General features: G+C 37.3%; 1 protein-coding gene across 7 annotated transcripts in view; it reads left to right on the top strand.

The window, feature by feature from the left end:
• Window positions 1-18,460, top strand: part of piezo2 (piezo type mechanosensitive ion channel component 2) — a 310,405-nt gene that overhangs the window by 52,978 nt on the left and 238,967 nt on the right. For all 7 annotated transcript variants that reach the window (XM_062980525.1, XM_062980529.1, XM_062980526.1 and 4 more), the window contains exon 2: window positions 11,546-11,641. In XM_062980525.1, the coding sequence (XP_062836595.1) occupies window positions 11,546-11,641 (96 nt within the window). The remainder of the gene's footprint in view (window positions 1-11,545; window positions 11,642-18,460) is intronic.

The following is an 18,460-nucleotide window of genomic DNA, read 5'->3' as shown; positions in this document are numbered from 1 at the left end:
GCATTCAAACAATCACCATCTTTTTCCTGAAATGTTTGGCCTATGATGCAGGATTATATACTATTTATAAAGGGCACAATGTTCTATTTATAAACAGAAATAACACTTTAACAGAGGAGATATTGCAAATTTTAAATAAGTACTTCCTTTGTCAGTTAATGTCAGCAGGTCTTACATTTATTATTTTGCATAAATTGTGCACCAGGAAACCTAGCACCACAAAATTTAAACAAATTCATCAAACTTAATACAAACTTTAATATCAATATGTTACTGATTTTTGTGGTTTTTTTTAAAAAAATATTTAAACACAAAAAATAGTGATATACATTTACAAACAGAGCACACAACATACAGAGACAGTAACAAACACAGTAGACAATGCATTCCTTCCATCCCCACCCCTGTGAACCCACCACCATGGACTATGTTACTGATTATTGACTGCTTTCTTTTGGCTTGGCTGAGTGATATGTGCAGGATCCAGTAGTGAAAAGCTGTAACTGCCTCGAATTTATTTGAAAAAAATCTTATTTTGTCTCAAGACTAAAAATTAAATTGACTTGAGCTACTTTTAAGTAAAGTATGGGTGATTTAAAGTGCAATTATTTTGTGAAGGCTTTGCTAAACTGGAAGTTGTTCTGAGTAACTCACTTTATTTTATTTTATACCACTTTTCAAGTTACATCTTTCACTTGAGTTCAGAAAAATAGTTTATTGCTTTTTTTCTTACTCAAACAGCTCTCTGCCACTGATTTCATTTAGTGTAATGATGATGTGACAGAATTGCTGAGGATTTTGGCTTTTCCTTCATGAGCAATATATTAGTGCTGGGTGATCAAATGATCCACCAGTGGGAACAGCTAAGTTAATGAATCAAGGCATCAAATTCCAGACTTGGATTTATATTGCACTAAATGTTAGGTAAAGGCAAAGGTTTTCCCCTGACATTAAGTCTAGTTGTGTCCGACTCTGGGGGTTGGTGCTCATCTCCATTTCTAAGCTGAAGATCTGGCGTTGTCTGTAGACACCTCCAAGATCATGTGGCCGGCATGACTGCATGGAGCGCCGTTACCTTCCCATTGGAGCAGTACCTATTGATCTACTGACATTTGCATGTTGTCGAACTGCTAGGTTGGCAGAAGCTAGGGTTAACAACAGGAGCTCACCATACTCCCCGAATTCGAATCGCTGACCTTTCGGTCAGTAAGTTCAGCAGCTCAGCAGTTTAACCCACTGCGCCACTGGGGGCTCCTGCACCAAATGTTACTTTTCTGCATATCTTCGTTTAGTATGCATTGTTAAATAATGGTCTTCTGCTGTGCAATTATACTGTGTGTCTACTTAGGGACACTTAGAGGTAAATGTAAGTCTGTTGGGCTTTCATGAATGAAATTCTGCTGGATGGTATATTTATAGGTGTGTGTTTGTGTGTATGTGTATGTATAGAGAGAGTGGGGAGGCAAGGAGGGAGAAGCACACATTCTGGATTTCTGACTGCTAGTAAGCTCAAATTTAACTTTATTGCATCTCAAGTTAGTTAAAACAAGTCATAAAATTGTTTGGAGCTCTGAATCCTCCAAAGGTTGAAATAAGTTCATTAAAGCTTAACCTCTCAGTAACTTTACTAAAATAATTTTTCATACTAAAGTAATTAGAATGTAAAACCTTGAGGAAATGCAATTTTCCCAATCTCTCCAAATTTCTCTCAAGTGCTAGTCTTTGATTTTGATTATAGACAAACTGCTGAAGTTCTTTGTTGTGGTGTTATACACTGAAGCGCAGTAAGTCGGTTTAGACAGAAAGTCAAATGTCTAGAGAATCACATGGTATAAATCAGCATATTTGTCTTGGCACCCTTAGAGTCTGATTTACCACTGCTGCCAATGCCAGTGAAGCAGTTTTCATTTATACCAGCTGGTTATCCAGGATTCTGAATTAAAATGAGTAATGGCTTTTTCAATAAAAGGATGAGAGGTGAAAGCTAGGAAAAACTATACCATATTTATTCTTACAACTGCTCAGTGGTACCTCTTGATGAATCTAATTCTTAGAAGAAATTATATGTACATTTATTAACAAAAGAATGAATTACTATTCAAAGTATATTGGCCCAAGGAAAGCTTGAAAATACAGAGTCATGTATAACTTATTTGTGGTCTTGCCAATGCCTTTTAAAAGTTAAATTTCTGAAAAGTCTATGCACCAGTCTGTTTCCCGGAATGGTTAAACTGATGGCTATGGAAGACCTTGAAGTAAGACATGAGGACCAAAAGCATCTCCTGCTTTTGTTTGTAGGACTGTTCTGGGAAATATTAGTTACATGGCACCTCTGAAATCCTTCTTTTCTTGCTGCCTTTCATTTTACCAGGCATTACATTCTTTTCTATTGAGTCACATTGTGTCATGATATGTCCAAAGTATGACACGCTTAGTTTAGTAAACTTGACTATTAATGAGAGTTCAGGATGGATTGACTCTAAGGCAGATTCACTGATCTTTTTAAGCATTTCATGGTACAGTAGAGTCTCGCTTATCCAAGCTCCGCTTTTCCAAGGTTCTGTATTATCCAAAGCAGTTTGCCTTTTAGTGGTCAATGTTTTTGTAGTCAATTTTTCAATAAATTGCAAAATTTTGGTGCTAAATTCATAAATACAGTAATTATTACATAACGTTATCATGTACTGAACTGCTTTTTCTATCCATTTGTTGTAAAGCATGTTTTGGTGCTTAATTTGTAAAATCATAACATAATTTGATGTTTAATAGGCTTTTCCTTAATCCCTCCTAATTATCCAACATTTTCACTTATCCAATGTTCTGCTGGCCCGTTTTATGTTGGATAAGTGAGACTCTACTGTATCTGTAAAATGTAATCCAGCAATCCATTTTGAATGAATTGATTCTCTTTCTCTCACCGTTCATTACTGTCCAGCTTTCATAGCTAACTTTGCCAAACTAAACATGGCAAACAGCTGCTGGTTGGCAACAGAAGTTGGCAGATGTGGGGGTGACATTAGCATAGGATCTCTGAGACAACAACAGTGGCACTTTAACTGCATAGAAGAAGCCTTGTACAGTGAAAACCTATTATGAGACAATCAAAAAATGAAATGTATACCACTATAAACATAACAGACATATATAAGATGCCAGGATAGATGAAGGTATAAAAAAGCAACAATATCAGTAGTAGAAATTAAATATTAAATAATTGCATGATGAATTAAATAAAATGAGTTAAAGCTCTGTAATGCAAGAGGAACTAGAGATTGCAAAAAAAAAATCGTGTTAATAAAAAATACAAACAGACAAGATAATTTTAAAAAATCACACCTAAACTGTACAGTGAAGAAAACTGACAGGAAGAAAATCAATTCATTTGAAGCTAGAAAAGTGTGCCATCGATACTATGTAGCAGCAAATCACAATAAATTGGTTCAAGAACGTTAGATATATAACTAGAGACAAAAACTGACCAAACTGAGGCTATTGTACTTTTGACATATTATGAGACAATGGTGCTCAATAATGTGGAAGACAGGAAAAGACAAATATATTACAGGTACTGTATATACTTGAGTACAAGCTGGGTTTTCAGCCCCTTTTTTAGGGCTGAAAAAGCCCCCCTCACCTTAGAATAATAGAAACATAGAGTTGGAAGAGACGTCATGGGCCATCCAGTCCAATTCCCTGCCAAGAAGCAGGAAATCGTATTCAAAGTACCTCTGACAGATGGCCATCTAGCCTCTTCTTAAAAGCCTCCAAAGAAGGAGCCTCCACCACACTCCAGGGCAGAGAGATGCAGTGCTGAACAGCTCTCACAGTGAAGAAGTTCTTCCTAATGTTCACGTGGAATCTCCTTTCCTGTAGTTTAAAGCCATTGTTCCATGTCCTAATCTCCAGGGCAGCATGAAACAAGCTTGCTCCCTCCTCCCTATGACTTCCCCTTACATATTTATACATGGCTATCATGTCTCCCCTCAGCATTCTCTTCTGCAGGCATACACAATTATTTTAGCCACTCCTCATAGGTCTTGTTCTCCAGACCCTTGATCATTTTAGTCGTCGTCCTCTGGACACTTTCTAGCTTGTCACCATCTCCCTTCAATTGCAGTACCCAGAATTGGACACAGTATGACAGGTGTGGTCTGACCAAGGCGAACAGAGGGGTAACATGACTTCTAGACACTATACTCCTATTTATGCAGGACGAAATCCCATTGGCTTTTTTAGCTGCCACATCACATTGTTGGCTCATGTTTAGCTTCTTGACCACGAGGACTCCAAGATCCTTTTCACACGTACTGCTGTCGAGCCAGGCATTCCCCATTCTGTATCTGTGCATTTCATTTTTTCTGCCTAAGTGAAGTATCTTGCATTTGTCTTCTCTTATACTCGAATGAGGGTCCTGGCCAGCTTATATTTGGGTCAGCTTATACTCGAGTATATAGGTAATCAGAGTTGGACAGTCTTATCTTATTAAAATCTTATTATCTTAAATTACAGTTTTATGTAAATACTCAAAAACATTTAACCCACTGATGCCTCAGTTAATGTAATTTTATTGGTATCTTTTTAAAAAATTTTTTATAAGTAACCGCTGCATTTCCCACCCTCATCTTATACTTGAGTCAATCAGTTTTCCCAGGTTTTTTGTGGGGTTAAAATTAGGTGTCTCAGCTTATATTCGGATTGGCTGATACTCGAATATATATGGTAAATAGATTCAAAGGAGGCCATAGCTTTGAGTTTGCAAGACTTGAATAGGGCTGGAAACAATTTCTTTTGAACATTCTCATTTATGGAGTCACTATGAGTCAAAGCTAATATGATATTGACATCCCATAACAACAATAGGAGAGCGATACTGGATGAAGCATTAGGAAGACCTCAGTAAGTCCTTTTAGTGACACACACTTTGGTAGGAGTCAGTTACCAGGTTGGAGCAGTGACAGAATAACTACTTTTATATTAATAAAATATAAGTATACTTTTAGATCTATAAAGTGTACAAATATGATTTGCATATTTTTCAGTTTGTTTCCACATGTCAATAGTTTTGTCTTAAAACATGTACAAAATGTCCTTCTCACCACATGACTTCAGAAATTCTAAGAATTTTACTTTTTAGAGATAAATTATTCCAACAACTGAACTAGAAAACTGCCAATCAATATTTTGAAGTTTTTTAAATGGTCTGCTTTTGTTTAATGGAGTCTTCTAGATTGTTTTGATATGCTGAAACGTCTTCTCTGATATATGACCGGCTTTTGGATTTTTCAGTGTTTGGAATACTTACATTTGCTGCTGTGATAGCATGCAGTATTTTTGATTTAAAACACAACCTAAAAGTATGAGAAGCAAAAGGCTTCCAGGAGTTCTGAAAGAAAGTGAAATTGAAGGAAGTTAATTCAGTGCCCAAATAAGCCATGGTTAGTACAAGGATAAACAAAACACAATACTCTGAAAATAATCTCAATATTTTTGCTTTATCATAACATTGGTTAGCATTTTTGCAACTTCAGTTGTTTAATTAGGCATTAATGAAATCACAATTGATCTATGGTTCATTTCTGAAGTATGATTCTGATTCGGAACAAGTATGAGAACTCTCAATAACTGCTGTCCAATAGCTGTGGACTGAAAAGAGTACATTCCCATCAAGCTTTTACTCAGCGCCTGGCTTCTCTTTGCAAGGATTTGTAATCTCTGTATCCTGGCTCTCATACAACATAATTACATATGGGCAACGATACTCTGGAGCTATGATGGAGTGCTTTTTCCATTCCCTTCATCACCTTACTTCCCATTTCACATCTCATCTTACAATCTCATATCCAACAGCACATAATCTAGCTGTCTGGCTTTTTTTGTAGACAGAAATCAAAATCCAGCCATTCCTCCATTGTATACTTGGCCAGTGATATTAGTCCTGTATTATCATTTATTTATTTAATGTAATTATCTTGAAATATTACTTGTTGTTCCTTTTGCATTGATTGCAGTAAACAGGTCAAAATGTTAACACACACTTCTGTTGTGTGTTAACTTCTGTTGTCACATTAGGCGTGGCATAGGATAAATGTTTCTCATCCGTCAGCTCTGACAGTGAGGATGAGGAGTGACTAGAAGGGCCAGTGGGGGAAATGGAGGTCAGATGCTCTCAGTAGTTTCCCCAGTTTAGTTCAGTCACTGCTGTGGACGATCCTTCAGCAGTGATGGACACTCTCCAGCAGTCTGTGCAAGCTGAGGCTAATACAATAGAACCAGCCAGTGAGGAGATACACATACCCCCAGCGTTAGAACACAGAAGGGAGCATCCAGAGTTTTGCAGGTCTGCATGATCAGCAGAGAAACAAAACTCTCAACAAGCAACAGCTGAGATCTCAGGAGAAAGAGGCTCAGCCTGAAGGCTTGTTGTGGCAGTCAGCGTCGTCATTCTCTGATTAAACCCTCACTCTGCTAGTTTTGTATGCTCAACTTTTCAGAATTTGGTTATTGTTTATTCCAGACCTGTCATTATTCATGTAATTCTCCAGCTTGACACCAGTAATCAAATTTAGACTATGGCTGTAGATTATCCTTTGGACCTTGCTTTTTGACTTTGGAACACTGACTTTGGCTTTGTTTGCATTAACTTCTGGCATTTGCTTTCTGGACTGTGTCTCTGATAACACCAAAATTATGATAATATCCTGCACCAAATGCTGCTTTCAGATTGTGATTGTACAACGGGCACTTTGTATCCATTAGGGTTTGGTTACACCCCCCCCCCCCCCCCCCGAAGATATCAAAATCTGGAGATGGTCAAATCCCATTGCAGTAGACTCTTGAGTTAACTGGAACTCAAGTAACCAGCACTCAAGCAACTGGCAAATGTTTATTGACTACTGTTTAACTAAAATTGCATAATGCTTTCATAAACCTATTTTTATTACACAGTAAAATTTTTATAATACAGACAAATAGTAAGTTAAGTTTGTCTTTATTTATCTTAATTTGCTTGTAATTACTGCATTTCAGAATTAATATTAAGTCAATACAAAGTTTATGGTATGCTATAGCATGGGATAAGGATATGAAAAGTTTGGCCTCTCACTCAACATTGAGAAAACCAAAGTGCTCTATCAGCAGACACAAACCAACCCCTTTGTAATGCCAGAAATAAAGCTTAAGGGTGTAATGCTAGAAATTTTTGACTCTTTCTGCTATCTAAGCAGCCATCTCTCCACAAAATTGATATTGTAACTGAAATATGACGCCATCTGAGCTTTGTGAGTGCAGCATTTTTCCCCATGAAGTAGAGAGTGTTTGAGGAGTGGGACGTTCATAGAGATACTAAGATGCTTATTTATAAAGCTGTTTATAAAGTTTTGGGAGTCAATATGGTTTAGCGGTTTGAGTTTTGGCCTAGGACTCTAGGAGACCAGGATTCAGATTCCCACTCAGTCATGGGAACTTACTGGATAGCATTGAGCAAGTCACACTCTCTTAGCCTTAGAGGACGGCAAAGGTAAACGTCCTCAGTAAATCTTGCCAATAAAATCTTATATTGCCATAAATTTGAGCTAAATTGAAGGTACACAAAACTTTATATGGGGTTAGTAATGGGATTTACAACACAATTTTTGTGTTCGTATTTATTAACTGTGTGTCACAAAGAAGATTTTATACAAAATGTGGCTTTTTAATTGTTATCTGAAACCTGTGTATGGTGTATAGGGTGAATATGTATATTTATTTAGAGTATTATACTCTACATTTCCATCAAAAAGACTCCCAAAGCAACTTGAAAATAAAAATAAAATACTGTAAGATAATTTATTACTATGCTTTATAAACTATAAAAATACTAAATCATTTAAATGTGACTTCCAACTATCTTTTCTGCAATTTATTCATATATATGTATACCAGAGTTAAAGCTCTCTCACTCGAAAGTGAACAATACCCTTCTTCTAATAAACAACTCATATTCAAAACCAATAGTCATCAATGTTTGTCGAAGGCTTTCATGGCCAGAATCACTGGGTTCCTGTGAGTTTTCTGGGCTGTATGGCCATGTTCCAGAAGCATTCTCTCATGACGTTTCACCCATATCTAGAACATGGCCATACAGCCTGGAAAACTCACAGCAACCCAATAGTCATCAGTTCATCTTCAAGGATTGCGTTTGGGAGGGGTTTTAGTGTGCATCTTGACAAGGCAGGAAATGTGATGTTGATCTGGAGCAGGGTACTGCAATCAGCATTGTAGCACTGCAATCAGCACTTCACTCCATGCCCCTAAGCTGGCTCAGAACAAAGGATAAACTCCATGCTGCTAAAACCACCCCAAGAGCTAGATTTTGGCTGCATGGGAGAGAGGTACTGGAACCAGTTTAGCATTGCTTGTCCATGATTTTAGACTTGCCTCCTTCAATCTGCCATTTGCAGTGCCCACCACTCACAGAAATGGAGTTGGCGCCATGGTGACGCAAGGAAGCGGAAGGAGGAATTGTTCCTCCTCTACCTCCTCCTTTCTCAGATCACTTTGGTGCTCTGGATATCATCACTCCAAGTGTGGAGTAGTGTCCAACTCCATTTTTGTGCACAGTGGTTACTACAAACAGCAGATTGAGTGTCCCTGGACTACTGAGCCAGGAGAAAGCAGGATAGCAGTGTAACCAATCACTGGCCTTCTCTGAATAGGAAGCAGCATCGTTTATTATACATGCTTCTATTAACATGGTTCAAGGCTACTTCAAGCCCAATCAGCTCCATGTGTTGTGTAACTGCCATGGAGCTGATTCAGCCTCCCTTTTCTTAGTGTGCCAGTGAAGATGTGCCCTTAGTCCAGCAGATGCTGGCTGCTCTCGTTTCCCCAAGTGGCCACAGCAATGGCAGCTGGAAAGGAGGGAATGTCTTGCGCTACCTGCTGGGGCATCAAGGAACTATTTTTCTCTCACTTAGAGGCCTCGGCTGTAGCAAGTTTAGTTTCACCATGTTAAATTATGTGGTTAGCATGGTTACAGTGATGACAATGTATGTATTTCAAAAAAGGCATCTCCAGTGGGGCCTTATTTGGTTTGAGGCCACTCAGGGAGGAGGGCCTTACTTCCCCCGTTCATGTGTTGTTTATCCACTGAAAAACTGAGGAGCAATAGTCAATTGAGAATAATTTTCATGGAAAGGAAGGTTTACAGCTCTCTTCTCCATGTGATTCTTGATCTGTTAAATGGCCACCACTAAAAATAATTAAGAAGCATGACCAGTGTTTAACCTTAAGCTAATTTATGGTGATGTTGCCTTCTAGCAATATTTCTTGAAAAACAATAAAGCTATTGACAAACTATTGACCACATGGGTTAATTGCTGCTTTGAGTCCCCTCCGGGGTGAGATAGAGTGGGGTAGACATACAGCAAATAAATAAATAAATAAATAAATTTCTTACTCATGTTGTGTCTCATGCCCGGTTTGAAGTGTTAAGGAAATAATGAGGTATTCAGATCCAAGGTGCTTTGATCTACAAATCAAGAACAGTACTTCCTTCTATTGGCAAAAAAATCCCTAATTATTGGGTTACTTTTAATAAATGGGAAAGTAAAGAACTTAACTTCTTCACAACTAGTGTGTTGTATTTATAAATAATTATTCTTTAAATAGCATGTTTCAAGCTTTAGTTCTCTTCCTTCTGCTGTAGGTTCTTATGAGAACACTTAAAAGGGATTTGTCAGTATGACTTCTCAGAAGTCTAAGAAAATGTTCTAACTTGTGCAAGAGAAGAAAGCGTATTAGTAATCCTGTGCTGAGAATAAATGGCTGTGTGAGCTGCTGAAGCTATACTAGACTAATAGACATCTTAGTAGACATCTTCCTTTCTTTAGAAATGGGCCTTTAGTTGTACCGTAGTGACATGGAGCATGTTTTCCTAGAATCATAGAATAGTAGAGTTGGAAGAGACCTCATGGGCCATCCAGTCCAACCCCCTGCCAAGAAGCAGGAAATCGCATTCAAAGTCGCTCCTCTATCTATCTATCTATCTATCTATCTATCTATCTATCTATCTATCTATCTATCTATCTGGACTAAAGGTAAAACAAACATTTAAAGATCTCGCTGGGGAAGAAAATACAGGCCCAACAACGTCATTATCACCTTACCAAGTTTGGGGGGGGGGGGTTAATCCTACACACATACACATCCATCAGTAGGGCCGGAATATGTAATTTTTTCCAGAATAACTAACTGAATGGGTAAGAAGCATGGCTTGCACCTGTGAGCAGCATAGTTATTGGGTGAGAAATTTATGTTTCCTTCTCAGTGTCTTCTGCCATCCCATATACATAAAGATAAACACTTCCATTTGTACCATTTGATCGTTGGATCAAAACTTTTGAGAACTAATGAACAATCTGTGTTATTAAATGCAATTTGAGCACTTTCAGGAAAAACGGGATTTAGGGACACTCTTCGTTAAATGTGTGGTATAATTTTCTTTTGTTTATAAGGAAAGTCAATCATAAAGCAATAATAAGATTTTGAAGGTCATGCAAAAGCATTGCATTATAGTTGGCAACAGGGTTATGTCATCTTTTCTCTGAATCATGAGAACGTTCTTTAGGATCTTCCAGTTTTTTCTGTTTTGATAGTTAATGAAGGATCATTTTCTATGAAGCTTCTATGTAAAACATAGCAAAGTACTAGGCAATTAAGTATACAGTGGAACTTCAACTTAAGAGTGTCCCAACTGAAGAGTATTTTAAGAGCCATCGCTTGGCCTGGTTTCACTTTGGCATACGAGCAGCATTTTGAGTTAAGAGCTAGCGTCAGAGGGAGTGCTAGTGCGAGAGTACAGGGCTTTAGAGCTTCAAGGGAGCAGCCTCTGTGTCTCATGCCTTCATGCCCCATGCTCTTGTCCACTTTGGGAGATTGCTGTCGGCTTTGCTCTTGTCTGCTTTGAGGAACCTTGGGTTAATCGATTTTGTGTGGTTTTTATTCCTGGTACGTTTAGTTTCATGAAGAGAGAAAGCAAGAGAGGGAGGGAGGCTTGAATGAGTACAATATGAAGAAAATGATGCTTCTGCCTCTTCACTTTGTACTATGTGCTTCCTTGCCACAACTTTGTGCTTCTACCGTTTTACAATTGATCTTTCTTTTTGTGTTTTTCCATGTGAATGTGCAGGTTTTGCCTAGCTGTTGCACTGACCAATATACATTTTGTTGCCCCAAATGTGCTTCTTTGCCACAACTTTGTGCTTCTACTATGTTAAAGTTGACCTTTCATTTTTATTGTTCCATGTGAATGTGCATTTATACATTATTTGTTATTTATAAAGTACATTTTCTTATTTAAAAACACATAACTAAAATAATTGGGGAGGGGTAGAACAGATAAATAGCATTTCAATGGCAAATTTTGCTTTGAGATATGAGTGATTTGAGCTAAATGCTTGGTCATGGAACAAATTAAACTCTTAACTCAAAGTATCACCATACAGCAATTTTAATTAACATGAAGTTACATAAACCCACTTATCTTTCTTTCCTTTTTCTCTTATAGCATGTGCATTCCGCTACAATGGACTTTCATTTGTCTACCTCATTTATCTCCTGCTTATTCCACTCTTCTCCGAACCTACAAAAACAACAATGCAAGGTAAGCATCTTTTTAGTAGATGTATTACTGCCATGTGTAATGAAATCCTGAGAGAAACATTTTTAATATATATTCATTTGTGCATGTATACATACAACAGAAAAATAAAATTGTAATGTAAGGGCAAATGATAGCTTTGAGTGAATTGGACATTTTTATCAACTTGATTGATTTAACCTTTTCTTCTTTTTTCTTTTGCATTTGCAGTATGATGATAGTTTTTGAGCTACAGTTCCCTAACATACACTTCCTATTGTGTGTATTCCATTACATTAAGTGAACTGAATAGATATCTAAGAGTTTAAGGGCAATTTATGGAAGTTACAATTTAGAAAACATGGTTACTGTTTATTTCTAAGTGACTAACTCTGCCTGTTCAGTTTTGTGATAGGAAGTGAGAATTGTCAGACAGCCTAACATCTACTCGAAATAATCAATAACACTTAGCTATTCTGAGTCAAACCAATATGCACAGCTCTCTGTGAAAATGTATTCAGAGCTGGGAGACATTGTGCATAGTCTGTGTCTGCACACAGTCTACCATAAAAATGAATATATATTTCTTAAAATAACTTATATGCTAACATCACTTGAGTTCAGAAGTAGTCAGAATAAAATTAACAATAAATCTATTCCTGGTATTTCACTTACTTTGGAAGCCCTAGCTCCTACCCACTTTCTTTTAAAACATGTTTTGACTAAGGCTTGGGGGGGAGGGGAACTGAGTGGCGACATTGGTGTGCTTTGCAGACTCTCCAAAATAAATGAGTAGCCTTCGGGTTTTGCCAGCAAAATATTGTGCTGAAAAGAACTGATATGAATTATGCATCAGTTTGAAACCTTCAGTGTGTTTGAAATTCAGTCTAAATCTGTCACTTAGTCTTTTTAAAAAATGTAAAATATTAAATAATAGAATACCAGTAAATGTCTAGATGTCAAATTTCATGGGTCTTAAAATGCTAAAGATGACGGATGAGACACTAGACCAAACAGAAGTATGGGTTTCTGATTCATACCCTTCTGCCATGTTGCTTTCATATGTTTTCCTTTTCTTGCCCGTTTCTGTGCCAGGAAGGCTGATTGACATCCTAAACATAGCAATTTTGTGTTAGTAAAAACTAACAGTGCTTGGCAGGCATGCTTAATGTTCCAGTGTATTAGTGCTATTTTCTTTTAATGGCTTATAGTGGCTAGCTTTACCTCTAGACCACTGGTTCTCAACCCGTGGGTCCCCAGGTGTTTTGGCCTACAACTCCCAGAAGTCCCAACCAATTTACCAGCTGTTAGGCTTTCTGGGAGTTGAAGCCCAAAACATCTGGGGAACCATAGGTTGAGAACCACTGCTCTAGACCAGCTGGCCAATGCTCATAAGTGCTGAGGGACAGCTCTCATTTCATTGAAACGTTGTGGGCTACTTATCATTCATCAATTAATTGCCATAGTAACTTAGCTTCTACTGTAGCAAGAAAACCTATCAGCAGCAGTGATTTAGAATTCGTATGTGTAAGCCAAGAGTCTTTTTTTAGTTCCTCGTATTTCATTTGGGGCAAAAGTGGTATAAACACCTAGCTTCAGTTTCTTGGATTAGATTGTCCAATTCATATCAATAGGTTAATATTAGCATTTGTAATTCCCCAATATTCTCTGTATCACAGTACTACACAGCACTCATTGATTCTTTCTGAGGATGAAAACAATCCTTTCAGGACATTTGTGGAAAAGGGTGCTTCCTAAAGTGGTAAAAGACATGTTTGTCACATGTTCAATTTGTTATTGTAAGGTAAGCACAGGCATAATTTGCAAGTTTTATTATTGAGTTTTATTATTCAGGGGAAAACCTTTACCTTTTACCTTTTTATCCTTGAGGAAAACTCATTGTGGGAGGGAGAACAGCTTTTTGTAGGGACCACATATTTCCTTTAGCATTCAGTTGAACCTGGGGATATAGTCAGTCCTCCCAACCAAAGCAGTGGTTTTTAACCTTTGGGTCCCCAGGTTAACTTTCAGAAATCCCAACCAGTTTACCAGTTGTTAGAATTTCTGGGAGTTGAAGGCCAAAACATTTGGGGACCCATAAGTTGAGAACCACTGTGCTAAAGGATCCTTTCCCACCAACAGTCCCAGTCCTGTCACACCACATTTTAAATCTATTTCCTCCTCGTTTCTCTCCATTTGCTGTTCTCTGCCCTCCATCACAGTGCTACCAATAGCACCAGCTCTTGATTCGCTTCCCCATCTTCCTGCTACAAAGCCACATTAAAATTTTAAATCCATTCCTTATCTCACCTTGTCCACACCTTCCTACCATGAAGTGATGAGAGAAGGAGTATAAAATATGAACTGCCATTTTGTGGTGGAAAGATGAAGAAGGAGTTTCAAATCTGGATAAAGTGCTTCATGGTGGAAAGGAAAGAAAGGGGCAGCAGGAGGAGTACATCCAGGAGATCAAACTAGTCACACAGCAGTTATAAATTCTCAAATAAACAAATCCACAAAAGAGAAGCCCACAATTTGTATATACAGGGCATTTCCATGCATACATTAATTATACCAAGTGTAGCTTTAGATATACTTTGCATAGCTAAAGAAATTAATTCTTTTCTCCCTTATTTGTAATTGCTTAGAGGTATGTCCTTGGCTTCACCATTACTATAAAAATGTAAGAAACCTATTTGAAGTCTCTGTGTTGGCCATGAAGTAAATTACAACAAAATCCACAAAGCAGTAGTACATTTATTGGGCTATCTAAAATGTATGCAATACGCCTTGCCAGCTTTGAAGCTTCACCACCTTTTTCATCAGGTAAAGATGTTAAAAATCATACAGGAGAAGAAAAGTGGTGATCCTAAAGATAGAGGCCTACATTTTGTTACTTCTGTTGTCTGTTAAGATATTCCAGAGGGATCCCAATGCAGGCAGAGGCTGTTCCTCTTCTCAGCCATGTGGGAACTAGGAACATGGGGCAGTAAAATACTAGGATAAAATTCCAGCTCTGATAGCAATAGGACCGAAGCTGTCCCTCTCTGTGTGACGCGAAGTTCTCTTTTCTCAGGCACAGAACATTTAATTTCTCAAGGAGTCTCTGTACTGTTACATCTGGAAAAAACATTTAAGGACTGTAAAGCCAATTGTAATCCAAATCAAAGAGGTTTACCTTTGTTGGAGGTAGAAACCTCAAAGAAGTATGCCCAGTTCATTACCCCAATTCCAGCTGCCAATGGAAGAGCAACTAGCATCTGGTGGACCTGATCACCACTACTACTAGTACCATCTCATTTTCCTTATGTGTCATGTTTGGGTTTAAAAAAAATAGTAAGAGGAGCTGTGAAATTAATGTTTTGAAGGCATTCTAGGAATCTTTGTGGCTGAAGGTTGGGATACATACATACATACATACATACTACAGCAGCATTTTCAAGCCTGGTTCCTCCAGATGTTTTTGAATATCACCTTTAGTCATTTCTAACCATTAGTCATCATAGCTGGAGTAGCATACAATAGTTGTCAAGAACATTTCTGGCATACACTTTGATTAGGAAGCCTGCATTCCATTATTCTTTCTACATGTGGGAAGAGCTTTAAAACCCTCCTGATTGTAAGCTATAGCTTATGTCACATTGACTTGAATAAAACTTATGATTATCTTCCAGTACATGTGTGTTCACACACACATTCTCTGCCTGTCTCCAAAGGAAACATGAAGCAATGATATTTATTACTTCTAGTTTGAAGTTGCCAAACCTCACCAGTCAATCATAGCCAAATGTTAATACAGAAGACTTGCTGTAATTTGCATTGGGCCCCAGGAAAGACTTCTAGCCTTCACATTCTTTTTGCTTTCTCATCATTCTTAGTCTTTTCTATCTGATCATATTCAGCCGTTACATTTTTTTATTCCTGCCTGTCTTAATAATGCATCTAGTCTTCATATTTTGGGTCTTTTGTTGGCTTAATAGAGAGCTATCACCACAATATGCTTTTTGGATTTTGATATATTTGGATGCTTGGCCAACACAGCTACCCCGGATGTATGTATTTTAGGCTTCTTATAGTTTATGTAATGTAATTCTTCCCTTTACTGTTTCTTTTTCCTGAAGTGTGTTGCAGATCTTGGAAGGTGATGACACCCTCTCACCTAAATGCTAAAACTATGTTTTTAATTCATTCTCTTCCTTCCTGACCCACATTTCTACTGCAAACAGATGTTTCCTCTTATTTTCCATTCTACCTGGATTTCTCATCTGTATAGGTCCCTTTCTCCATATATTTTCCTGTCTAGCTACATTCTTGTAACACTTGTCTCATGTGCACACTTCAGATTTCCTGAAGGTAAATGCCATGGGGTTCTTCATTTGACATGATTGATAATTTTCCAATAGACACCTTTCTTTTGGTATCAATTATTCTATGATGAGTATAGCAGCTAATTATTCATTTTAGCATTACCGAAGGAAAAGATCCCTTTTTAAAAAACACTATTTCACGTGACTTGTAGCAAAGTTCTTTAGGGTGAACTTCTGCGAGTATGCCTTAATGAATTCATATTTACAGTGTTACAGTTATGACAAGTTTCATGTTCCAGTGATCAAAGATGATTCACTGAAGCAGTAGAACAAAACGGTCTGCTTTGGATAAGGGGTTGAAAGGAAGACACCCCTGGCTGGGAGTCTTACACCAGGACTATGGGGGACCAGCATTCAAACCCCTGCTTACCATGGAAACCCACTGGGTGACCTTAGGCCAGACACACACTCGGAGCTTTGGTGGAAGGCAGAGGGTAAACTCTTAATAAATCTACGAAGAAAACCCTGCTATTGCCATAAATCAGGGTTGACTTGAAGGCACATAATACACAAAGTGATATAGAGTATATACACACACAGGGTGAAAGAAAAAAAGAGTACTACAGTGTTCCCTCACTACTTCGCGGTTCACTTTTCGCGGATTTGCTGTTTCACGATTTTTAAAGACTATTATAAATCATACTTATAATATTGATAATAATATTATAATGTAATACAATATTATACTAATAATAATATAATATAATAACATTAATTATATATTAAATGTAATATTACTAATAATATTACCATATAATGATATAGTACAATATAGTAATTTAATGCTTATATTGTGCTATGCTAATAATATATTGTATGTACATTTGATTTGTAAGCCGCTCTGAGTCCCCTCCAGGGTGAGAAGAGCGGGATATAAATGTAGTAAATAAATAAATAAGCCAAAGGGAGAGAAAAGGAGCCCAAGCGGCAACGGGAGGAGAAGGAGGCAATTTATCAAAACACGATTGGTTGATAAAGACTTGAAATAGTGTATAACTAATAAAATAATGTATAAATATTAAAATAAATATAGCATCCCTACTTTGCAGATTTTCACTTATTGCGCGTGGTCCTGGAACCTAACCCCAGTGATAGTGAGGGAACACTGTATTTCTAAAAATGGGGAACCATGGAAGAACTGCTGCCAAGCCATTGTTGAATTTTCTTATATGCTCATTGGGAAAATCCATCTTTCTTTTTTCAGCTATTTTGACAAATACTTATGCAAAGATAAGATAAAATATAAATACAAATAGAGTAACTGTAAGATATAACTTTATGCTGTATTGGATATAATTGATTTAAGGGCAAATCTCCAAAAGCTTTTATAAGATTTTACCCCGAATCTGACGTCTGCATAACTCAAAAACATTCTATTCCAGGGTAGAAACTATCTAAATTATATTTTCATAATATTGTACTTTGTGTTAGGAGATAAGACAGAACCTTAAAAGGATCTTGTATTTTTGCTAGATTCCAAGGACGCAAAATGCATTAATGTCCAAAGTGTTGAAACCAGCATTGCTGTGACTAATTACATGGACAGTTACTTGTTTCTGGCAAGGCGAAAGCCCACAACAAACTTGCAGAGAATGAAAAGTTATCAGCAGGGGCAATTAGTTTTTTCAAGGTTAGCAATCTTTCCGGGCAAGATAAAGAAGTCAATAATAATAGCAAATAACATTTTTAAAAGGTTGTCAAAGCCTAAAGCAAGAAAAGCAATTGTTCTAAGATATTGAAAAAAGACCACTGGGAGAAATTTAAGATTTGAATAGCTCCTCTGAAGTCTGGGCTAAAACCCAGAGCAGATTCACTGTTCTACTGACAGTTGCCTTGAGAAGTTAGTGCTTTTCCTCAACATTTCTCTATGGTTGTATGTTCAAAACAATGTTCCTGTACAGTTCTGCATAGCTGTCCCCTTCTTTTCAATAAGTTATTTTTCAATGGCTTGCTTTTTTGACTGTTTTAAATTATATCCAGAATCCATATATTCAGCATGTGATCTGCTTGTTAGTCATTGTTTGCATGATGGGTTTTTGACATGCACTTCTCAGTGTACCCAGCATGTCCCTCTTCTCCCGTTCAACTTGGCACCATCTTTTTCATTCCACCTGTGTTCTGTCATTTATGATGTGCCTTGTACAGTATTTGTGCTTGTTATACAGTAGTAACTATATTTGTAATAGTAAGCTCTATGTATTTATCCACACAATAGATATACAGTAGAGTCTCACTTATCCAACACTCGCTTATCCAACGTTCTGGATTATCCAACGCATTTTTGTAGTCAATGTTTTCAATATATTGTGATATTTTGGTGCTAAATTCATAAACACAGTAATTACTACATAGCATTACTGCGTATTGAACTACTTTTTCTGCCAAATTTGTTGTCTAACATGATGTTTTGGTGCTTGTTTGCAAAATCATAACCTAATTTGATGTTTAATAGGCTTTTCCTTAATGCCTCCTTATT

This window comes from Anolis carolinensis, chromosome 4 (genome assembly GCF_035594765.1).
Source record: "Anolis carolinensis isolate JA03-04 chromosome 4, rAnoCar3.1.pri, whole genome shotgun sequence".
Taxonomy (NCBI): domain Eukaryota; kingdom Metazoa; phylum Chordata; class Lepidosauria; order Squamata; family Dactyloidae; genus Anolis; species Anolis carolinensis.
The sequence above is the reverse complement of the archived record's forward strand: the minus strand, read 5'-3'. Positions and strand labels throughout refer to the sequence as shown.